The sequence below is a fragment of the Blennius ocellaris genome, assembly GCF_963422515.1.
Source record: "Blennius ocellaris genome assembly, chromosome: 16".
Taxonomy (NCBI): Eukaryota; Metazoa; Chordata; class Actinopteri; order Blenniiformes; family Blenniidae; genus Blennius; species Blennius ocellaris.
Genome location: NC_137665.1, coordinates 21,604,420 through 21,628,190, shown reverse-complemented (window position 1 = coordinate 21,628,190; position 23,771 = coordinate 21,604,420). Strand labels below are relative to the sequence as shown.

At 50.0% G+C, this 23,771-nt stretch overlaps 3 protein-coding genes across 4 annotated transcripts; all 3 read right to left on the bottom strand.

Moving 5' to 3' along the window:
* Positions 1–181: 181 nt before the first annotated feature.
* On the bottom strand, positions 182–13,090 carry btr30 (bloodthirsty-related gene family, member 30). The gene is made up of 14 exons (XM_080511242.1): positions 13,069–13,090; positions 11,712–11,834; positions 5,336–5,797; positions 4,365–4,469; positions 4,189–4,284; positions 3,870–4,103; positions 3,585–3,780; positions 2,658–2,747; positions 2,541–2,567; positions 2,316–2,342; positions 2,044–2,219; positions 1,754–1,909; positions 595–829; positions 182–309 (listed from the first exon to the last, which is right to left on the bottom strand). Exons 2-13 carry the CDS (start codon positions 11,823–11,825, stop codon positions 623–625), a joined length of 1,890 nt encoding a protein of 629 aa, XP_080367368.1. The 5' UTR covers positions 11,826–11,834; positions 13,069–13,090; the 3' UTR covers positions 182–309; positions 595–622.
* Positions 13,091–14,463: 1,373 nt separating this feature from the next.
* Positions 14,464–17,266, bottom strand: utp18 (UTP18 small subunit processome component). Its single transcript, XM_080511243.1, has 13 exons — positions 16,961–17,266; positions 16,691–16,824; positions 16,479–16,574; positions 16,329–16,408; positions 16,161–16,246; positions 15,957–16,082; positions 15,697–15,871; positions 15,521–15,621; positions 15,344–15,434; positions 15,150–15,273; positions 14,895–15,069; positions 14,671–14,813; positions 14,464–14,596 (listed from the first exon to the last, which is right to left on the bottom strand). Exons 1-13 carry the CDS (start codon positions 17,249–17,251, stop codon positions 14,572–14,574), a joined length of 1,647 nt encoding a protein of 548 aa, XP_080367369.1. The 5' UTR covers positions 17,252–17,266; the 3' UTR covers positions 14,464–14,571.
* Positions 17,267–18,679: 1,413 nt separating this feature from the next.
* On the bottom strand, positions 18,680–23,390 carry wipf2b (WAS/WASL interacting protein family, member 2b). 2 transcript variants are annotated; one of them, XM_080511248.1, is made up of 8 exons: positions 23,226–23,390; positions 22,821–22,914; positions 22,084–22,384; positions 20,564–20,689; positions 19,830–20,489; positions 19,506–19,751; positions 19,247–19,348; positions 18,680–19,052 (listed from the first exon to the last, which is right to left on the bottom strand). In XM_080511248.1, the coding sequence occupies exons 2-8, from the start codon at positions 22,881–22,883 to the stop codon at positions 19,012–19,014; spliced, it is 1,539 nt and encodes a 512-aa protein (XP_080367374.1). In that variant the 5' UTR covers positions 22,884–22,914; positions 23,226–23,390; the 3' UTR covers positions 18,680–19,011. The 2 variants fall into 2 exon arrangements, with proteins under 2 accessions (XP_080367374.1, XP_080367375.1); XM_080511249.1 differs by having other exon boundaries at positions 22,252–22,384.
* Between the last annotated feature and the right edge of the window lie 381 nt (positions 23,391–23,771).

Genomic DNA, 23,771 nt, shown 5'->3' with positions numbered 1-23,771 from the left:
GGCTGTTCACATCGACTGCAATATGATTTATGTTAAATAAAATATGGACTTGAATGATTCAACGTTTGTGGCGTGTTTTTTCCCGACCGCTGTCGGTTTTACGGGCAGTGAACGCACCACAGAGCCAAAAAATTACTTTAAAAATAAATGTTTTTTGTTTATTCTTTTTATTTCTGTTAGGGATAAAAACAGTGATTTTTTTACAATAAATTCACCAAAAACGTTACATTTGCAAAGACTTTGTCAGACTTTCCCGTTAAAGTTGTTGATAGTTGAAGCTGAAGTTCATCTGACGGCCACCAGAGGACGCTGTGTGCGAGATGAAGGAAAATGAGTAGCGTAAATAAAAACAATGGAAATAAGACTTGCTTTTGTTGAGAAAATGTTGCTGAAATTAGTTTATTTGAATGTTTATAAATAAATAAAGGATTCAGGATCAGTTAAATGTTTTAAGTTCATGTTTCTCGAGGTTTTTGTTTTTTTCAAAGACATTTTTTTATATTTGTGATTTTGAAGTCGAAAATTGTAACTTTATGAAGTTAAATGCTTTGTATCGTGGATTTTAAGTGAATGACACTTTTACTGAATTCTGACCCCTGATCCTGGTCCGGGTCCCGGTCCCTCAGGCCAGCTGGTGCTGGGTGGTCATGAGGACCAGGGGCACCTCCTTGTCTCCGGTGCCCAGCAGAGGGAACATCCTCTCGGTGAACTCGGAGCCGGTGAAGCTGTAGAGCTCCGAACCCGACTTCACGTTGTAGAAGGAGACCTGACCCTCCTCCAGGTCCAGGAAGACCCCCACCTGACGCAGCTTCGGGTGGGGGGTCTTCACCTGTGTGTGTGGGGAGGGGGGGGGGGGGGCAGAGAGACATCAGAGACAGCAGGAGGTTCAAAATGTCCAAATCACTATTTTTTGGACTATAAGCAGCTAATTTTGAATTTTGTACATCTTAAAAATGTACAAGTTTAAAGCCAAAATACAAAAACATTTAATCAAAATTGAACAAATGAAGTAAAAAAAAATGTTTTTTGGTAATTTTGTAAAAATGTAAAAGTATGTTAAAAAAAAAACATTTTAAAAAGTTGAATATCACAAAAATTGAAATGTCAGAAATAAATTCTTAAAAGTTATACTACTGTCCCGGCCCTGGATTTTTTTTTGTTTTGTTTAAAAGCTTAGATTTCGACCAAATCCAAGTTGAAATATTCAAAAATGTAGAAATTTCAGAGAAAGAAAAATATTTGAAAGAGTGGAATTAAAGAGAAAGAGTCAGAAAGTGTAAACAAACCAAACCTGAAATGTGGAGTCAATAAAAAGATAGATACCATGTAAATTTACAAAAAAAAAAAAAAAAAAGATTATATATATTTATATATATATATATATATATATATTTTTTTTTTTTTTTTTTAAGTGGAGCAGAAACAACACAAGACTGAGACCCGAGCTGAGATATGAGCTGCTGGAAGCTCGTCTCTATCTAGCAACTCGCCTCTGTATTAGTAAAAATACCCAGAATGCAACAGCGACAGGAGAAGCTTGACTGCAGTTTGCACCAGAATGCCTCATGTTGACAGCATAGACATTTTCGGTAGGAATCATTTGGTTTGTTTATCGTGCAAAAATCTAGACACTTTCAGGATGTTTATTCTTCTGCACCACAGAAGAAGAACCTTAAAGTTGAATTAATAAACGTGGTGACGGCGCTATTTTCCCGGTCAGTGTGACCCAGAGGAGGCGGAGTCGGAGGCGGACCTTGGTCAGCGGGGGCGTGGTCAGCGCTCGCAGCTGGCTGCCGCTCCACCAGAGGGTGAAGTACCCGTTGGAGGGACTCATGTCGAAGAGGCCTTTCCTCTGCGCCGACTCGCTGACCACGCCCACTTTCCAGTCTTTATTCTCTCCCACGAACACCTGCAGGCAGACACAGCGTCAAAACGCCGGGGTTTGTTTGTTTTCATATTTCTTTGCGTTTACACGGCGACATTCTGAACCTCCCCCCCCCCCGCCCCCCCACAAAAAACAAACAAAACAGAAACAGCCCAGACCTCCCAGTAGTGGCGCCCGGAGTGGAAGCCCTCCTTGGCCACGATGCAGGACCAGACGTCGAACCTCTGCTGGCTGGTCCTGTAGAACTGCAGCTTCTCCCCCCGCTTCACCTGCTTCCTGTCCTCCGACAGGATGAGGAACGGGTACGCCGTCACCGGGTTCAGGCTCACGTCGTCTGCAAGGAGGAGAACCCGGGCGTCAGACCCACAACCTTTTTTTTTTCTTTTAAATAGCGCAGATAACAGAAACGGCGGCAAAAAAGAGAACTCACCCATGTAGAGTCGAGCCTTTTTATGTCCTGAAACACAACAGACAAGAAGTTGGTGCTGAGAACACACACACACACACACACACACACACACACACACACACACACACACACACACACACACACACACACACACACACACACACACACACACACACACACACACACACACACACACACACACACACACACACACACACACACACACACAGATTGAGGACTACGTACCTGACACAGCTTTGCCCTTCTTCAGGTCTGCAGGAGGAAGAGGAGGAAGAGGAGAAGTGAGTTTGGGTGTTTCTAACTTGAGCTTCTACAGTTGCAGCTCTGGACGGCGACACAAACCTCTCAGAGACCACTGACTCTTCTTCAGACTCATGGTGCTTCCTCTCAGGCTGGCCAGGCTTTCTGCAGCCATCAGGTCGCCGGACGACACTGAAACACATCAGGACACTGAAACACACTGAAACACATCAGGACACTGAAACACATTGAAACATCAGGACACTGAAATACACTGAAACACATCAGGACACTGAAACACACTGAAACACATTGAAACATCAGGACACTGAAATACATCAGGACACTGAAACACATTGAAACACAATGAAACACATCAGGACACTGAAACACATTGAAACACAATGAAACACATCAGGACACTGAAACACTTTGAAACAATGAAACACACCAGGACACTGAAACACATCAGACACATCAGGACACTGAAACACATCAGACACTGAAACACATCAGGACACTGAAAACACATCAGACACTGAAACACAGTGAAACACAATAAAACACATCAGGACACTAAAACACATCAGACACTGAAACACACAAACACATCAGGACACTGAAACACATCAGGACACTAAAACACATCAGACACTGAAACACACAAACACATCAGGACACTGAAACACAGTGAAACACATCAGGACAGGACACTGAAACACATCAGGACAGGACACTGAAACACAAAGCAACACATCAGGACACTGAAACACAGTGAGACACAATGAAACACAGTGAAACACATCAGGACAGGACAGTGAAACAGTGAAACACACTGAAACACAAAGCAACACATCAGGACACTGAAGCACACTGAAACACAATGATACAGAGTGAAACACAATGAAACACAGTGAAACACATCAGGACACTGAAACACACTGAAATGTCTGATGCCAGATGTGGACATCCTCCTTGTGAACTACAGAACATCAGTAAACATCTGGCTCGGCGCTGGCAGGAACTCACGGGAGTCTCTGGAGTCTCTGGAGTCTCTGGATCCTCGCGTTCGTCCTTCGCCCATGCGGACGTCGTCCATCTTCTCTTTGACGTCGGACAAACTGCTCTTCACGTCCAGCAGGTAGAAGTGGAGCGACAGGTCCTCGTCGTCCCCGTCCCCGTCCTGCCGCTCCTCCGCCAGAGGCGCCACCGCCTCCTCGAAGCTCTGGGGGAGGAGGAGGAGCTTCCTGAGCCGACCGGAAGACGCCGGGAGCGTCTGTGACCTCAGTCCACCCCGGACTCGTTGCGTCTCACCTGCAGGAAGGCGATGTGGTCCTGACTGGTGGCCTGGACCTCCAGGTCGTTCCTCCTGTCCGTCAGCTGGTCAAGCTCCGCCTCCAAGCCGTTCACCAGCCCCGTCCCTTTGGACATCACGGCGTCCAGCTGGCTCTGGATCCCGCCGACCACCTGAGAGCGGATCCTGTCCAGAGAGCCGGACACCTCGTCCAGAAGGTGCTCCACCTCGCCACGCTCCCGGTCGGCGTAGTTCTGAGATAAGCCCCGCCCACAGCCACCGCCCGGTCAGTTCGGTCCGTCACTTTGACCAGGACAAGTTTAGAATGTGACGTCTGACCTGCACGGTCTCCAGCTTCCTCTTCAGCTCGCCCAGACGGATCTCCTTCTCCTTCATCCGGTTCAGCATCTCCTGCTCCGTCCTCGCCACTTGTTTCTGTGCACACAGGTGAGACCAGGTGAGACCAGGTGAATGGCGGCCCGCCACCGAAGCTCCGCCTCCCACGGCCTCCCCACCTGTTTGCCGAGTCGCTCGGTTTGGACGGAGACGGTTTTGTGTGTTCGGTGCTCCTCCAGGACGCAGATGGCGCAGATGCAGCGCTGACATGTCCGACAGTAAACCTGTGCAGTGAACGCATCGTGAGGAGCAGAACAACAGACGTCCCGGCAGAACATGGCGGAAGAGACCGACGTCGATAAGCTACTGTCGTTTAACGTCGTCTGTAAACTCCAGACAACTGTCAACTACGGAAGTCTATTGCAACGGGCGTTGGTCAACTACTGACATCTGTCAGCTGTGGCAGTTTGTCAACTAATGCAGACAAATGTCAACTACGAGCATCTGTTAATTACCGAGTCCATCAACTACGAGCATCTGTCATCTCCGAGCATCTGTCAACTACAAAGTGTGTCAACTACAAGCATCTGTCATCTCCGAGCATCTGTCAACTACAAAGTGTGTCAACTACAAGCATCTGCCAACTACGAGCATCTGCCAACTACGAGCACCTGTCAACTACAAAGCGTGTCAACTACGAACATCTGTCAACTACAAAGTGTGTCAACTACAAGCATCTGTCAATTACTGAGTCCGTCAACTCCGAGCATCTGTCAGCTACAAAGTGTGTCAACTACAAAGTGTGTCAACTACGAGCATCTGTCAACTACTAAGTCCGTCAACTACGAGCATCTGTCAACTATGGTGTCCATCAACTACAGACGTCTGTCCACTATGGGCATTGGTCAACTACAGACAAATTATTATCAGAAGTCAACTACTGGATTTGTCAACTACCACCACCTGCCAACTACAGGCAACTGTAAACCACAGACAACTGTAAATCACAAGCGTCTGTCAACTCCTCTATGTCCGTCAACTACGGGCAACATCAAACTACCAAACATCTGAGCTCCATAGTAAAACACCGAGACGTGTAAAAACTCCTCCACTGGTCAGACGTGGTGACGGTGGGTGTAGTTCCACTGACCTCCAGCAGGCGGTGGTGTAAGGAGCAGGTGAGGCCCCTGAGGGCCTCTTTGGGGTCCATCAGCGGGTGTTTGGCGTAGAAGGTGGAGGTGTGATGCGGCTGGACGTGTTCGGCGCAGTAGGACGCCGTGCAGGTGAGGCAGGCGCTGACGGCCGGCTGCTTCACACCCGTGCACACGTCACACCACACCACCTCCTCGCCCGCCGCCGCCGCCGCCGCCGCCGCCGAGGGCGACAGGAACGGGTTGGTGTTTGTGGCGGGTATCGGCGTGGCGGTGGCGCCCGGCAACCCGTTCCCGAACGCCGGCGTCCCGCCCGCGGCGCCATAGCGGGTGACCTTGTACTTGTCTGCGATGAGCGCGAAGACTTTGTTGATGCTGAGCAGAGGACGCTCGTCAAACTGGCGCTTGCACAGAGGACAGGTGCAGACGGAGCTGGACGCCCAGTAGCCGCCAATACACACCTGCACAGAGAGGGAGGAGTCAACTCACCTGGAACACCTGGAGCACCTGGGACACCTGGAGCACCTGGAGCACCTGAGACTAAAGAAAACACCTGGAACACCTGGAACTCCTGAGACTAAAGAAAACACCTGGAACGCCTGAGACTAACAAAAACACCTGGAACGCCTGGAACTCCTGAGACTAATGAAAACACCTGGAACTCCTGAAACTAACGAAAACACCTGGAACTTCTGGAACACCTGAGACTAAAGAAAACACCTGGAACACCTGGAACACCTGGAACTCCTGAGACTAAAGAAAACACCTGGAACGCCTGAGACTAACAAAAACACCTGGAACGCCTGGAACTCCTGAGACTAATGAAAACACCTGGAACACCGGGAACTCCTGGAACTCCTGAGACTAACAAAAACACCTGGAACACCTGGAACCCCTGAGACTAATGAAAACACCTGGAACTCCTGAAACTAACGAAAACACCTGGAACTCCTGGAACACCTGAGACTAAAGAAAACACCTGGAACACCTGGAACACCTGGAACTCCTGAGACTAAAGAAAACACCTGGAACGCCTGAGACTAACAAAAACACCTGGAACGCCTGGAACTCCTGAGACTAATGAAAACACCTGGAACACCGGGAACTCCTGAGACTAATGAAAACACCTGGAACACCTGGAACTCCTGAGACTAACAAAAACACCTGGAACTCCTGAGACTAATGAAAACACCTGGAACACCTGGAACTCCTGAAACTAACGAAAACACCTGGAGCACCTGAGACAAAAGAAAACACCTGGAACACCTGGAACTCCTGAGACTAAAGAAAACACCTGGACCGCCTGAGACTAACAAAAACACCTGGAACGCCTGGAACTCCTGAGACTAACAAAAACACCTGGAACACCTGGAACCCCTGAGACTAATGAAAACACCTGGAACTCCTGAAACTAACGAAAACACCTGGAACTCCTGGAACACTTGAGACTAAAGAAAACATCTGGAACACCTGGAACTCCTGAGACTAAAGAAAACACCTGGAACGCCTGAGACTAACAAAAACACCTGGAACGCCTGGAACTCCTGGAACACCTGAGACTAAAGAAAACACCTGGAACACATGAAAACACCTGGAACACCTGGAACTCCTGGAACTCCTGAGACTAACAAAAACACCTGGAACACCTGGAACCCCTGAGACTAATGAAAACACCTGGAACTCCTGAAACTAACGAAAACACCTGGAACTCCTGGAACACCTGAGACTAAAGAAAACACCTGGAACACCTGGAACACCTGGAACTCCTGAGACTAAAGAAAACACCTGGAACGCCTGAGACTAACAAAAACACCTGGAACGCCTGGAACTCCTGAGACTAATGAAAACACCTGGAACACCTGAGACTAACAAAAACACCTGGAACGCCTGGAACTCCTGAGACTAATGAAAACACCTGGAACACCGGGAACTCCTGAGACTAACAAAAACACCTGGAACACCTGGAACCCCTGAGACTAATGAAAACACCTGGAACTCCTGAAACTAACGAAAACACCTGGAACTCCTGGAACACCTGAGACTAAAGAAAACACCTGGAACACCTGGAACACCTGGAACTCCTGAGACTAAAGAAAACACCTGGAACGCCTGAGACTAACAAAAACACCTGGAACGCCTGGAACTCCTGAGACTAATGAAAACACCTGGAACACCGGGAACTCCTGAGACTAATGAAAACACCTGGAACACCTGGAACTCCTGAGACTAACAAAAACACCTGGAACTCCTGAGACTAATGAAAACACCTGGAACACCTGGAACTCCTGAAACTAACGAAAACACCTGGAGCACCTGAGACAAAAGAAAACACCTGGAACACCTGGAACTCCTGAGACTAAAGAAAACACCTGGACCGCCTGAGACTAACAAAAACACCTGGAACGCCTGGAACGCCTGGAACTCCTGAGACTAACAAAAACACCTGGAACACCTGGAACCCCTGAGACTAATGAAAACACCTGGAACTCCTGAAACTAACGAAAACACCTGGAACTCCTGGAACACTTGAGACTAAAGAAAACACCTGGAACACCTGGAACTCCTGAGACTAAAGAAAACACCTGGAACGCCTGAGACTAACAAAAACACCTGGAACGCCTGGAACTCCTGGAACACCTGAGACTAAAGAAAACACCTGGAACACATGAAAACACCTGGAACTCCTGGAACTCCTGAGACTAACAAAAACACCTGGAACACCTGGAACCCCTGAGACTAATGAAAACACCTGGAACTCCTGAAACTAACGAAAACACCTGGAACTCCTGGAACACCTGAGACTAAAGAAAACACCTGGAACACCTGGAACACCTGGAACTCCTGAGACTAAAGAAAACACCTGGAACACGTGAGACTAACAAAAACACCTGGAATGCCTGGAACTCCTGAGACTAATGAAAACACCTGGAACACCGGGAACTCCTGAGACTAATGAAAACACCTGGAACACCTGGAACTCCTGAGACTAACAAAAACACCTGGAACTCCTGAGACTAATGAAAACACCTGGAACACCTGGAACTCCTGAAACTAACGAAAACACCTGGAACACCTGAGACTAAAGAAAACAACTGGAACACCTGGAACTCTTGAGACTAATGAAAACACCTGGAACTCCTGAGACTAACAAAAACACCTGGAACTCCTGAGACTAACAAAAACACCTGGAGCTCCTGAGACTAATGAAAACACCTGGAGCTCCTGAGACTAATGAAAACACCTGGAGCTCCTGAGACTAATGACAACACCTGGAACACCTGAAACTAACGAAAACACCTGGAACTCCTGGAACACCTGAGACTAAAGAAAACACCTGGAACACCTGGAACTCCTGAGACTAAAGAAAACACCTGGAACACCTGAAACTAACGAAAACACCTGGAACTCCTGGAACACCTGAGACTAAAGAAAACACCTGGAACACCTGGAACGCCTGAGACTAACAAAAACACCTGGAACACCTGGAGCTCCTGAGACTAATGAAAACACCTGGAACACCTGAAACTAACGAAAACACCTGGAACTCCTGAGACTAAAGAAAACACCTGGAACGCCTGGAGCTCCTGAGACTAACAAAAACACCTGGAACTCCTGAGACTAATGAAAACACCTGGAACACCTGGAACTCCTGAAACTAACGAAAACACCTGGAGCACCTGAGACAAAAGAAAACACCTGAAACACCTGGAACTCCTGAGACTAAAGAAAACACCTGGACCGCCTGAGACTAACAAAAACACCTGGAACGCCTGGAACTCCTGAGACTAACAAAAACACCTGGAACACCTGGAACCCCTGAGACTAATGAAAACACCTGGAACACCTGGAACTCCTGAGACTAACAAAAACACCTGGAACTCCTGAGACTAATGAAAACACCTGGAACACCTGGAACTCCTGAAACTAACGAAAACACCTGGAGCACCTGAGACAAAAGAAAACACCTGGAACACCTGGAACTCCTGAGACTAAAGAAAACACCTGGACCGCCTGAGACTAACAAAAACACCTGGAACGCCTGGAACTCCTGAGACTAACAAAAACACCTGGAACACCTGGAACCCCTGAGACTAATGAAAACACCTGGAACTCCTGAAACTAACGAAAACACCTGGAACTCCTGGAACACTTGAGACTAAAGAAAACATCTGGAACACCTGGAACTCCTGAGACTAAAGAAAACACCTGGAACGCCTGAGACTAACAAAAACACCTGGAACGCCTGGAACTCCTGGAACACCTGAGACTAAAGAAAACACCTGGAACACATGAAAACACCTGGAACTCCTGGAACTCCTGAGACTAACAAAAACACCTGGAACACCTGGAACCCCTGAGACTAATGAAAACACCTGGAACTCCTGAAACTAACGAAAACACCTGGAACTCCTGGAACACCTGAGACTAAAGAAAACACCTGGAACACCTGGAACTCCTGAGACTAAAGAAAACACCTGGAACGCCTGAGACTAACAAAAACACCTGGAACGCCTGGAACTCCTGAGACTAATGAAAACACCTGGAACACCGGGAACTCCTGGAACTCCTGAGACTAACAAAAACACCTGGAACACCTGGAACCCCTGAGACTAATGAAAACACCTGGAACTCCTGAAACTAACGAAAACACCTGGAACTCCTGGAACACCTGAGACTAAAGAAAACACCTGGAACACCTGGAACACCTGGAACTCCTGAGACTAACAAAAACACCTGGAACTCCTGAGACTAATGAAAACACCTGGAACACCTGGAACTCCTGAAACTAACGAAAACACCTGGAGCACCTGAGACAAAAGAAAACACCTGGAACACCTGGAACTCCTGAGACTAAAGAAAACACCTGGACCGCCTGAGACTAACAAAAACACCTGGAACGCCTGGAACGCCTGGAACTCCTGAGACTAACAAAAACACCTGGAACACCTGGAACCCCTGAGACTAATGAAAACACCTGGAACTCCTGAAACTAACGAAAACACCTGGAACTCCTGGAACACTTGAGACTAAAGAAAACACCTGGAACACCTGGAACTCCTGAGACTAAAGAAAACACCTGGAACGCCTGAGACTAACAAAAACACCTGGAACGCCTGGAACTCCTGGAACACCTGAGACTAAAGAAAACACCTGGAACACATGAAAACACCTGGAACTCCTGGAACTCCTGAGACTAACAAAAACACCTGGAACACCTGGAACCCCTGAGACTAATGAAAACACCTGGAACTCCTGAAACTAACGAAAACACCTGGAACTCCTGGAACACCTGAGACTAAAGAAAACACCTGGAACACCTGGAACACCTGGAACTCCTGAGACTAAAGAAAACACCTGGAACACGTGAGACTAACAAAAACACCTGGAATGCCTGGAACTCCTGAGACTAATGAAAACACCTGGAACACCGGGAACTCCTGAGACTAATGAAAACACCTGGAACACCTGGAACTCCTGAGACTAACAAAAACACCTGGAACTCCTGAGACTAATGAAAACACCTGGAACACCTGGAACTCCTGAAACTAACGAAAACACCTGGAACACCTGAGACTAAAGAAAACAACTGGAACACCTGGAACTCTTGAGACTAATGAAAACACCTGGAACTCCTGAGACTAACAAAAACACCTGGAGCTCCTGAGACTAATGAAAACACCTGGAGCTCCTGAGACTAATGAAAACACCTGGAGCTCCTGAGACTAATGACAACACCTGGAACACCTGAAACTAACGAAAACACCTGGAACTCCTGGAACACCTGAGACTAAAGAAAACACCTGGAACACCTGGAACTCCTGAGACTAAAGAAAACACCTGGAACACCTGAAACTAACGAAAACACCTGGAACTCCTGGAACACCTGAGACTAAAGAAAACACCTGGAACACCTGGAACGCCTGAGACTAACAAAAACACCTGGAACACCTGGAGCTCCTGAGACTAATGAAAACACCTGGAACACCTGAAACTAACGAAAACACCTGGAACTCCTGAGACTAAAGAAAACACCTGGAACACGTGAGACTAAAGAAAACACCTGGAACTCCTGAGACTAAAGAAAACACCTGGAACACGTGAGACTAAAGAAAACACCTGGAACTCCTGAGACTAAAGAAAACACCTGGAACACGTGAGACTAAAGAAAACACCTGGAACTCCTGAGACAGTGTAACTAAAAACACATCAGAAAGCCAGAATTGAGGTACAGGTGGAGAAGAGTTAAGAGGGACGAGTACAGGTGGAGTACAGGTGGAGTATAGGTGGGGTACAGGTGAGGTACAGGTGAGGTACAGGTGGAGTACAGGTGAGGTAGAGGTGAGGTACAGGCGGTGTAGCGGGTGGAGACGTTACCTGGCAGAAGTTGTGTCCACAGGGGGTTGAAACAGGGTCGTTGAACAGATCCAAACAAATGGAACAAGTCAACTCCTGCTCGGAAAACAAGTCTGGAGCTGCTGCCTCTGCCATCGCTGCACCCTGCACACCACGGGTCAGAGGGCAGAGGTCAGAGGTCACGGGTCTTCCTAGACCAGTAGAGGTTCACTGTGATGAACGAGTCCTGAGGTTCAGCTGAAGTTCCATCAGAAGCTCCATAATCTCAGATTGCTAATGCTAAACTTTCTACACAGCAGCAACACAAGTAATGCAGTAACTGTAACTAGTTACTTCACAATGTGCCAACGCTGCAAAAAAAAATATATACGCTGAGTCATGCCTTTTAAATCTGGAATAAAACCAGTGCAGGTGAAGCCACGGCGTTCAGGTGGGGGGCGGAGCCACACACACACACACACACACACACACACACACACACACACACACACTCTGAAGCCTTTAGTCATCTAAAAGTAATTTTACTGTCACTTTCACTTATTTAATTAATCTCTGCCAAATTGATGAAACATGATTTTTAAAATTATAGGTTACTTTTCAAATTAAAAGTAATTTTCTTGTGCTCTTGGTCAAATTCACCCGTAATGTTGATGAAATGAAGCGCATGAGAGACAGTGGTGCCTGATGGTGCCTGACGGTGCCTGATGGTGCCGCCTCCCTGCTGGGCTTCAGGTTTCTGTGTGTGTTAGTTTGATTTATTTATCTATTTTAGTTTTCCCAGTACTTGTTGTTTCCCCTCATGTCAGACCTCGTCCCGCCGTCCAGCGTCACTGCTGCGTCACGTTTTAAATCGAGACTAAACTTTATTTAAAACGTGTCGCCAGATGTTTGCAGCCTCTCAGCCTGATGCTTCCTCCTCCCTGCCACAGAACGCGTTCTGTCGTTTCACATCTCCGTGTAAAAGTGTAAAACAAGTTGCGTATTTTATTCATTTCAAACCGTTTTGTCGGATTTCCCCCGTTGAGTTTAGAGCTTTAGGCATCACGTGTTTGTTTGTTTGTTTGTTTGTTAGTCAAAACACCAGATGTGGCCGTTCTCGTCACATCTTCTCTCCTTCTGCCGTTTTTTTCTTTTTTCCTCCCATTCCTCTGCTTCACACTCCCACATGTCCAAATGAAAAACCTGCAGCTCAGGAAACGACTCAAGTGAAAGCAGCTGCACTTTGACGCTCCGATGGAAACTTTTGTTGTTTTGGGGGGTTTTTTCCCCTCACAAACACAACAAACTTTCCACAAAAGTTCCCGTTTCTGGAAACTTTCCTCCGTCTCACACAAAGTTGTTTGATCTTTTTTCAAAGAAGCAGATCGCTCTGTCTTACCTTCAGCCCGTCTCTCTCTCCACCTGCTGCTCACACAAATCCAGAAACACGGGTTCGTCTGTGACGTCACTCTGGGGGGCGGGGCGACACCTGCCCGAAGCGGCCAGGTGAGTTTCAAGAGAGGAAGACTTTTGTTTCCTCACGTTGTTTATAGATCGTTTTCTCTTATTCTTTTCCACCTTGTTTTTTTAATGTGTTTTTTTTTTAAGTTCCTGTGTCGTTTGTTAATTAATTCACCTTCTAAAACCCTGAACGTTTTGTCCTTTTTCTTTTATTTAGACACAATGGATTTATTTATTATTTAAATAAATAATGGATCAATAACGATTCAAAGAAAAAAGGAAACACACACACACGGTCAGTGTGTGTGTGTGTGTGTTAGTGACAGTTGTTGGTTGTGGGAGGGACGCATGTTTGTCATGCTTCAACCTGAAAGAGATGGACAGACAGGACGGAGGACATTCTTCTGTGTGTGTGTGTGTGTGATGTGGCGGTTCTAATAAACCACCTGAACTCCTCGGAGGCCCAGAAACAACCCAAACACAGAAACAGAGGCTGTCCAAGCAGCCAATCAGGTGCTGACTCTGGTTGCCATGGTGACACCAGAGTGTAAAAAAAAATATATATATATTTTTTTAAAAGGGACACAAGCTGATTCAGGATGTAAGAAGTGGACCAACTTTCCCTCACGATGGAATCAACTGAACTGAATGAACAGTAACAAGCCTCGCGCTCTCCTCACTGTGGTGGCGCCACCTGCCGGCCACGAGGGGTCAATTACACGTTCTAGTCTTCAAACAGCACATTAAAACCGTCACGTTCAATTGATGCGGTCAGTTTGAAAATACGTGTCGATCGATGCTTCATGGTGAAAGTTTTAAAATAGAAACTGAGTCACCGATGAGTAAATAAAATAATCTGATTGAAGCCGAGTCACGTTAGTGTTTCATTACAAACTGTCGTTTCAAACTAAAGTCATTTGAATAAAAGGTCAAACCCCCTTCATTGTATAAAGTATTCATCACTTCTATTTTGCAATAATCTAGTCACTCATTTGAATTTAAACAGTTTTTTCTACATGCTTTAAAAGAGTTTGAAGGAAATTTATTGAAATGACAATAAGAGGAAAACTGGTTTTAAAAAAAAAAACCCAAAAAACACATCCTCTGATGGACACCAGCTTTTCCAACAGCAGCAGAGAGGGCCCCGCCAGGGGGGCTCTTCAGGGTGTGTCGTTGATACGGAAGAGCTCTGATGGCTCGGAGTTTGTGTGTGTGTGAGACAGAGAGAGACTGTGTGTGTGTGTGTGTGTGTGTGTGTGTGTGTGGAGTCACAATCCAAAAAGCTTCACAGATTTTTCCATTTATTTTCCATTTCATACAATGATTTTTAATCTCTCACACACACACACACACGCGCGCACACACACACACACACACACACACACACAATGAAAAATGGTCAAATGTAGCGACTCGCTGCTTCGCTTCATGTTTCAGCTCCTCAGAAGTCGTTGTAATGAAGCAGCCTGCAGAACGACAAGCAGCTCAACATCATCATCTCCTGTCAAGTGTGTGTGTGTGTGTGTGTGTGTGTGTGTACCTGAAGAGGGGGGCGTGTCCTTTGTTGTTAGCCAATGAGAAGAAGCCGCTGTGTGGCGAGAAGTCGAGGCAGCCGGCTCGGTAGATGAACTTCCGCTTTGCGACGGGGAAGTTGGAGAAGACGGTGAGACTGGAGACGTGCAGCTGAGGACAGACAACACTCTTCATCATCATCATCATCATCTTCACCGTCGTCGTCGGGGACGTCGTCGTGACAAATCTCACCAGCCGCACGGCCTCGTCCTGGGCCCGGGACGCGATGGCGAGGATCTCGGAGGAGGGGTTGAAGGCGAGGGAGGTGGCGGCGGTCAGCAGGTTCATCACGGCCTTCAGGGGTTTGGGGCGGGGCGACGTCACACACGAGTCCTGGGAGTAGAGGTTGACCACGCCCGACTGGGACCTGACACACACACACGGGACGTGACCACAAACCAGAGAGCCAATTGGAGGGCGAGGCAGACGGGAGGGGGCGGGGCTTACCCGCAGGCCAGGAAGTGTCCGTTTGGAGAGGCGGCGATGGACGTGGCTCTGACGCAGCCGTCGTCTGTGAAGCGGTTCAGGCAGCGGCGGCTGCGGCGGTCCCACACGTACACCTCGCCCTCCTCTGAACACACACACAAGTTAGTTCTCATTGGCTGAGCCGACGACTGGTCGCCGTGGCAACGCGGCCTCACCCGAGTTCGCGAACACTTTGCTGCCGTCGGGCGAGAACGCCACGCCGCTGACGTTCCCGTTGATCTTCATGCTGCTGACGACCTCCATCGTCTGAGAGACACGGGAGGAAGGAGGGAGAGATGAAAGTCTGGAGGGGGAGGAGGGAGGAGGGAGGAGGGAGGAGGAGGAGGAACAACCTTCAGCGTGAGGAGGTGCAGGTAGCCGTCGGTCCCGCTGAGCAGCAGGGCGCCTCCTTCAGGACAAACTGAGAACTCCTTCACTCGGGCCTCGTTCAGACCTGCAGACAAACCCAGACTTTACGGCGACCGTCTGCATCAGAAGACCTCCTGACCTCTGACCTCTGACCCCTGACCTCTGACGGCGTTGACGGGCAGCACGCGGCCCTCCATCATGTCGTACAGGTAGAACATCCTGCTCCGCAGCCCGGTGGCGATCACCGCCTCGCCGTCAGCGCTGAACTGCGCCTTGTGGACGGGGAAACCGTCCAGGTGGACGCTCTGGATCTTGGGGTTGGTTTTGCCGTCGACCTGCAGGGGGACCAGGGGGACGGAGGTGAGACGTCCTCCTGCCGCGGCGCTCCGGGACAGACGGGCTCTGATTGATGGACCGTACCTGGAAGAGGGAGATGGACTGGTCGAGTCCGGCTGTCATGACGACCTGGGCTGACGGGTGGAACTGGACGGTGGACAGTCTGTCCTCCGAGGGACGGGCGCTGTTGGCATGGAGACACTTCTTCATCTGGGACACGGAGAGACATAGGGGTGAGGAAGAGGAGGAGGAGGAAGGAGGAAGGAGCTAAACCTCCCCGTCCCTCACCCTGATGACGCCGCTCGGCAGACTCTCCGAAGACGCCACGAAGTCCCCCGTCCTCCTCAGCAGGTCGTCTTCGTCCTCCTCCTCCTCTTCAGCAGTTTCAGAGACATAAAGTTAGTACAGAAACTAAGGAGACAAACCAGAGACGTCCACATGGACTCATCCTCTCACCCTCCATAGTCTTCGTCTTCTTCTTCTTCTTGGCTCCGCCCTCCGCCCACGACGGCGCTCCGCCCATCGACTTCTGGAACCTGAAGCACACGTTGTCCACCGTCAAAGACGTCCAGACGTCACGCCCACAGACGTGTCGGTACGACTCACCGCTCCCTCATCCTCTGCTGCAGCTTCCGTTTGGACATGACGGCTTCGCCGTCCCCTTTGATCAGGTTCCTACGGTAACGGTGCGTCATGTCCACGCTGAAACGCAAAACAACACACCGGTTACCGACACGACGACCCCGGTGGGGTGTGTGTGTGTGTGTGTGTGTGTGTCTGTGTGGGGGGGGGGGTCAAAGGTGAGCGGCGACGCGTACTCTTCGTCCAGCTCGTCGTCCTCGTCCACCCAGACCGGTTTGCTGGACGCCCGTTCCTCCTCCTCCTCATCCTCCTCTTCATCCTCCTCTTCATCCTTGTCCTCCAGCAGCAGAGATCCTGTCTTCTTGCTGTCCTGCTCGGGGACAAACGATCAACTCAATCCACTTTGCTCAAGTCAAAGAGTGACGTCATGGAACCCACACGACCCAACCAGCTCGCTTCTCCCCAGGAACCAGGTGAGTATCGACCCAGCGGTTAGAACCCCTCACCTCCTCCTGCAGCCTCCCCAGCAGCTCCTCCTCTGCGCCGAACAGCAGCTCCTCCAGGAGCTTCACCGAGCCGTCCTCCTCCCGCAGCTCCTCCAGCCGCCTCATGTTGCTCCGCCGCTGCTGCTCCTCGCGCTGCGGGTCGTGGGGCTCCGCCGGCCGGTTCCGCTTCCTGGCCGCCGCCGCGGCCCTCGGCTCCTCGGAGGCCGGCAGCTTGATGACGTTCACGTCCTCCATGCTGGAAGTGGAGCGAGACTCCCGACTTCTGACTTTTTGCACGCGTTTTGAGGACATGTGAGCGTGTTTTCCTCCCGAGGTGACGCACTTCCGCTACAGTGGCTTCTGACCCGGAAGCACACGCGTCCGCGCCCCTGGTGGACGCGGACGGAACTGCAGCCCAGAGGCGTTAAAACATTTTCAGTGTCACAATTACCTTTTAACTTAAAGTTGAAACAATTGTGACAGAGAGGGAAATGTCTACATTTTTGAAAAATAAAAATATACAAATAAATGACTACAATCCCAATTCAAAGCCATTTAATTAACTTCTGGTGTTAAATATCCCCAAACTTTCTCCTCACTGTTGCGTCATATATTTCTAAACTCAGCCAACAGCAAATCGTTTCAGCTAGTTTGACTTAAAATGTGTATAATTAGCTCGGTGGTTTGACGGGTCTTATGTTTGGAAGGTAATATTTGGCATTTTTAACCTTCGTCAGCAAAAGTTGGTTATGTTTTCGTCTTTATTTATTGGTTTGGATGTACTTTTACAATCTTTTTTTGTTGTTGCAAAAACTACTCAAATTGCACAATATTTTCAGGGATGATTTGTCGTCATCTAAGGACCAATCGATTGGATTTTGGGACGTCGACAGCAAAATGTTTCTGAATAAATCCCCCAAACCCCCCTTCCCCCCCCCAAAAAAAAGCATCACCCTAAATGTCCTGGTAATAATAGCAGTAATACGTCTCGCTGCCAGCTGAGCAGCTTCCATAGGGAGAAGTCACATTTCAGTGATGTAGCTACCTGCTCTAGCAAGATAGCATTGATATATATATATATATATATCTTTTCTTTTTTTTTTTACGTCATTCTCATTCTCATGAATCAGCTTCAAACAGAGACTTCAGTGATGGACTTTATTTCGGAGTGCAGATGCAGCGTTACTGAGAGAGGGAGAGAGAGAGATTAGAGCGGTGGGCTCTGGCGCCGCCCTGGTGGTCTTCTGTCCTGCGTGTTTCAGGATCCTCAGCAGAACACGTCAACCTGGAGCAGAACAGGAGGCCCCCGGGGTGGGACCCCACCGGGTCACAAGCTTTCCATCACATTTTAAATCTTCACATTTACAGTAAAGTTCATAAGGCAGAACGGGGTGGGGGTGGGGGGTGGGGGGCATGCATCAGCAGTCAGTTTAAATGCATGAAAACTGTCAGAAATCACACATGACACAGAAAACTGCTCCGTCACACACACGCGAGCGAGTGGAGGAGTTATTAAGAGTCTGTGAGTCCCATCTACCCCCCCCCCCGCCCCCCTCAGGACGAGAGGGGGGTGGGGGGTTACTTCAGGTAAGCTGTTCAGTCCATGTTGGCACTTCCAGACCGTGTGGTCAGCTCTCACATCTCCAGGACGGATGAGGATGAGGATGAAGGTGAGTATTTACAGTGTCCTCCTCCATTGTGCTCTCCAAACAAACCCCCCCCCCCCCCCACCCCCCCGTTCCTGGACCCTGAGGTCTCCACCCAGAGTTCGACATGGGTCCTGGTGTGTGTGCAGAGATGAATCAGGGCGGAGGAACACAAGCAAACATCAAGTCTTCAGGTTCGTCTTCATCTGAGGCGGGAAAACGTTCCGCCCCTTTAAATCCTCGGCAGCCGGGGGAGGGGCGCGCTGCTCGGCCAATCAGCTGCGAGGACGAAGGCGAGGAGGATGAAGCTGCGAGTGTCTCGCCATGGACTGATGTGGATAAGACAGCGTGTGTTAATGCAGTGTGTGTGCGTGTGTGTGTATGTGTGTGTGTGTGTGTAGTGCATCTCTGTTGGTCCTCCTGCTTTCACCTCCCTACAGGGGGCAGTGGAGGAGCTCCTCTCAGCACTGAAACAAACAAACAAACAAACAGTGACAATGTGTTGTCAAAATCCTGTTTGTGTGTGTGTGTGTGTGTGTGTGTGTGTGTGTGTGTGTGTGTGTGTGTGTGTGTGTGTGTGTGTGTGTGTGTGTGTGTGTGTGTGTGTGTGTGTGTGTGTGTGTGTGTGTGTGTGTGTGTGTGTGTGTGTGTGTGTGTATACCTCTGTTGGCCCTGCTGGGGTAGATCTTGGTGAAGTGTCTGTACTCATCTGGTGGAGGAAAGTCGTCCAGAGGATGAAAGGAATACTTGGACTCAAAATCATCTGCAGGACAAAAAGAAAAGAAAAGAAGAGACAGGCTGAATTGGACTGAGAGACAATCTGCAAGGGACATGAAGACATGAGGAGAGAGAGAGAACAGAGGGAAGAGAGACGGAGGAGAGACGGAGGACAGACATGCCCAGGTGGAGGACAGACTCACCAACGAAGGAGCGAGGGATGGAGGAGGAGGAGGAGGAGGAGTGTCCGTTACGCAGAGGAGGAGGGGGCGGGGGAGGGGCGGCGGGGGTGCGAGAGGGCGGGGGAGGGGGTTTCCCCCTGGTGGTGGTGGGGGGGTCAGAAGACGAGGACGGGCTGCCATGTGCCCTGTAGGGAGGAGGAGGGGGCGGGGCTTCTCGTCCACCTGCTCTGGAAGACGCCGGGGACGGCTGAGCGGGGACCGGAGGAGCTGAGGACACAATGACATGAGGTTTGAGAAAACGACCCAGAATGCACTGGGGGGGCGTCGGCGGCGTGTGGCGCTCACCTGCTCCTCGGCCGGGCGCTTCTCGGACCGGGGGCGGCGCCCTGTTGCCCTGGGCGAGGTTGGGGGACGCCGGGGGAGGAGGGGCGGGGCCTCTGGTGGGGGTGTGGCCTCCCGGGGAGGGGGCCGCCCTCTTGCTGCCCAGAGAGTTGTGGCGCTGCGGCAGGTCGGGCGCCAATTCGCCGCATCCTGTCGGACTGTTCGCTATGCGGTACGGCGGCGGGGGCGGGGCCAGGGAAGACGAGGAGGAAGGGGCGGGGTTCCCGCCGGAGGTGGGTGGACGTCGGTTGTTGCCAGGAGACGGGGGAGGTTTGGAGGGGAGGGGCGGGGTGTTGGCGGGTGTTGCAGGGAGGGGCTTCTCTCTCGCATGAGAGGAGGAGGGAGGGGAAGGGGCGTTGCCACGACGACACATAGGGGGCGGGGGCGGAGCAGAAGAGGAGTGCTTCATGCCGGTGGAGGGGGAGGAGGCTGCAGAAGAGGGGGAGGAGGGGGAAGGGCAGGGGGAGGAGGAGGAGGACAGGTTGGGGAGGGAGGGGCGCTGCGACTGAGAGGCTTCCATTGGCGAGGACGCCTGAGGGGAGGGGCTGTCTGCGTCGTCGGGGCGATGGCTGGGTGGGCGTGGCGCCGCCGCCCGGGTGGAGGGAGGACGTCCCGACGATCCGTCTGCGACAAACCAAACGGTAAAGAGAACAATCCGGTCCGGCTCCACGACTCACTACAACACGGCGACCTCTCACCTCCGACCGGCCGAAGTCTGGGAACGCCGCCGGCAAACAGGCCTCCGATTGGTGGAGCCGAGCCTGAAGGACTTGACGCTCCGCTCCCATTGGCTCCTGGCGAAGCTGCTCCGCCTCCTTTGGGCTCTGAGAACCACAACCAGGGGACAGGTGTGAGACAGGCTCCGCCTCCGACGGAAGTGATGTCACTACTGTCTACAGTGATGATGTCAGACAGGTGAGGTCAGGTGATGATGTCAGACAGGTGAGGTCGGTTGATGATGTCAGACAGGTGAGGTCAGGTGATGATGTCAGACAGGTGAGGTCAGGTGAAAGCTCCTGCACTTATCTGGTGATGTCATCACACCAGTGGAGTGTGATGACATCACTGTCTCTAATGAGCCAATCAGCAGCCTCAGGTGTGCAGGTTGAGCCGTTACCTGTCAGGTGGAGCTCAGAGACTCTGACTGGAGTCAAACTGTTTTACACACACTTTTCCTTGTTCTGACTCATGTTGCATTTATTGAGATTATGTTATAATTCTTACATAATTATGTTTACTTTATTTTTTTCTTCCAATCTCAAATTATTCTCACTGATTACTATTAGATTTCATTTGGATGAAAGCGGTTTCCAGATGAAATCCCTGTGTCTGAGCTCAGATCCTCCCGACATGAAGCAGAGCTTCAGCCTCAAACCTGCTGCAAGTCTCCGGCCCCGTTTCCATGGCAACGATTTCAAGTGAGAGTAAAAAAAAAAAAAAAAGCCCAAAAACTGTGGCTGCGCCGTAATAAACAGTTCTTCTCAGTGGACAATAAGAATGTTTCCTTCCATATTGTCTTGGGACTTGGTACTTTTATTTTGACAGTCCCTGGTACACTTTGAAAAACGTTGTCGTGTAAACGAGGCCTCGGAGACCCGAAGCTTCGTACAGATCGGACGTCTCCGCTAGCGGCGGCGGCGGCGGCGGCTCAGCAGGAAGCTGCAGAGGCAGTTTAAAGCAGCGACTCCGTCACCAGAAACTCAGGAGGAGAGAGAGGAGAGATGTTAGAGCAGGAATCCACAGAGACAAGAGGACAGAGAAACATGGGACACAGCGGCTCCTGTGTGTGTGTGTGTGTGTGTGTGCGTGTGTGTGTGTGTGTGTGTCAGCAGGACTGGTTCCCTTCTTCAAAACTCTGAATGAAGCGACTCCAAACTGAATGAAATCAGTTTAAGTTCAATCAATTCAGACGTTTTAAACTTTGTGGATTCTTGCATTTCTCTCTGCGACGTCACTGACAAACTCTGAAATCTACGTTTTAGTTTTGAGCCATAACATCTAAAAATCTCTGCGTGTGACGGCGCCGCCGGGCTGAGGCATGCGGTCATCACCCTGCAGGTCAGAGGTCAGCCGGCCGGCAGCAGAAGCTTCAACCTGCCAGCGGCTGCAGTGTCTGGTTGTGTCCACCGGGGGCGTGAGCCCCCAGTGGACGGCTGCTTGAAACCCCCCCACAGCCTCCTGCTGGCAGCCTGTAGTGTCGGAGAAGAAGGCGTCTTACTGTCCAGCAGCGACACGGCGGCGCTGGAATCCGCCGCACACTTCCTCTGCTCCTCAGACGGCGCCCCCTGCTGTCTGGGCTGGCTCGGCTGCTGGTGTAGGTATTGGTATAATCGAATGTATGGGTGGTCTGTGGGGGGTGTCTGGCTCTTTGGTGTTTGACTCTTACTGTCGAGCAGCGGCGCGCTGCGGTCGTTCACCACCGCCACCCTCTTCAGCTTGGCGCCCTTGCAGATGTCGGACAGCAGAGCGCCGCGGCCTCCGGCCTCGCCACGCCTCAGTCTGGGAGGACCGGCGTTCACCTGGGGAGGTGCAGGACACAACGCTCAGTCTCCACGTCCTGCATGTCTCCTCCCGCTCTGGACGTGTGATCAGAGACTTCAAAATATATATATACAACATCATAACAACCTCACAGTAGCGACGTTCTGACTTTGCTGTTCAGCAGTGAAACGCCACGGAAAATAAAACCGCACCAGATGGAAACTATGTACGGAAACAAAGTAGTGCCAAAAATCAATCGTCCAACTGTAATAATCAAAGAAAGCAAACACACTGCGCAACTCAAAAGGAGGTTTATAATGTTTACATTAGAAAAATACATAAATTAAGGTGGACATGGGACAAATGTCTCATTTCCTCTTCAAGAGGTTGATTAGAATCGCCATACAGTCTGATTTTGGACGCGACGGTCGTGAAGCTTCATTAGCAGCAGTTTCTCCTGATCTCGTTACTCACCTGGCTGAGGGCGGGCGGAGGAGGAGCTCCTCCCGGGGGAGGAGGAGGAGGAGGGATGGGCATCCTGCTGCTGCTACAACACACACCTGATCACCTGACACACACACACACACACACACAGTCAGTGATTCCGAGCTGATGAACGAGCGCGCGCACACACACACCGTTGTTTACTGAACCGTTAGCTTTTAGCCCCTAAAGGCCTGCGAGATGCTATGTTAGCATGTTAGCACATATTCTTAGGTTTCGAACTAATATTATCAATATATATATGCTTCTCGGACGCACGCGCGCACACACACTACTGTGTGATTGTTTTATATAGCTTTAGCGGGGACTGCTAGCAGTGTGTTAGCGTTATATAGCATTAAAACAAACCTCCCAGATGAGCTCCGCACGTCTCACCTGAGAGCGGCGCCGCCTCCGCGCCGTTTAGCTCATGCTGCTGGCCTCCACCCGGGGTTCGTGGTCCAGCCTGGGTCCGGGGCTGGGGTTCTGCGGGGACCGGTTCGGTTCGATCCGCCGTTAGCCGCTAGCCTCGGTGCTGCGGGCTGCGTCAGTGCGGGCGAAGATCACGTGACCCACGAGCACGTGACAACCGGCATGTGACGCTGCAGATAAACTCTCTATTTTTAATTGATATTTTTAAAGAAATGCCAGAAACATCCATCAATTTCAAAGTGAAGTCAGCTTCCGCCCGCGTGATGTGTTCGGTTTTGTGTTTTGTCTCATATATTATTGGACTTTTCGTTAAATCCAATTAATATTTTACATTGAATTTTAAGCCTTTGACGTGAAATACAAACCTTGAAATATTGTTTGTCCACTTTTAGTATGAATAAAGTTAATAAGAAATAATAAGGAACAAATAATAATAAAAAACGTTTTTTGGGAGAAAGTTTACAGATGTTGATTGGTCTATGAATGTGACGTCATCGTAACCGTCCAATC

What these genes read in the sequence shown, in the direction of transcription:
- btr30 (XM_080511242.1), bottom strand. Translation starts at nt 11,825, where the DNA reads ATGGCAGAGGCAGCAGCTCCAGACTTGTTTTCCGAGCAGGAGTTGACT. An exon ending in GTGGACACAACTTCTGCCAG is followed by an intron (nt 5,798 to 11,711) that starts GTAACGTCTCCA and finishes CTCTCTGTGCAG; the next exon opens with GTGTGTATTGGCGGCTACTG. An exon ending in ACCACATCGCCTTCCTGCAG is followed by an intron (nt 3,781 to 3,869) that starts GTGAGACGCAAC and finishes CTCCTCCCCCAG; the next exon opens with AGCTTCGAGGAGGCGGTGGC.
- utp18 (XM_080511243.1), bottom strand. Translation starts at nt 17,251, where the DNA reads ATGTCCTCAAAACGCGTGCAAAAAGTCAGAAGTCGGGAGTCTCGCTCC. An exon ending in CAGCAGAGGATGAGGGAGCG is followed by an intron (nt 16,409 to 16,478) that starts GTGAGTCGTACC and finishes CGTGTGCTTCAG; the next exon opens with GTTCCAGAAGTCGATGGGCG. An exon ending in GGACACTTCCTGGCCTGCGG is followed by an intron (nt 15,070 to 15,149) that starts GTAAGCCCCGCC and finishes TGTGTGTGTCAG; the next exon opens with GTCCCAGTCGGGCGTGGTCA.
- wipf2b (XM_080511248.1), bottom strand. Translation starts at nt 22,883, where the DNA reads ATGCCCATCCCTCCTCCTCCTCCTCCCCCGGGAGGAGCTCCTCCTCCG. An exon ending in CAGACTTCGGCCGGTCGGAG is followed by an intron (nt 20,490 to 20,563) that starts GTGAGAGGTCGC and finishes GGTTTGTCGCAG; the next exon opens with ACGGATCGTCGGGACGTCCT. An exon ending in CCCCAGCAGGGCCAACAGAG is followed by an intron (nt 19,053 to 19,246) that starts GTATACACACAC and finishes TGTTTGTTTCAG; the next exon opens with TGCTGAGAGGAGCTCCTCCA.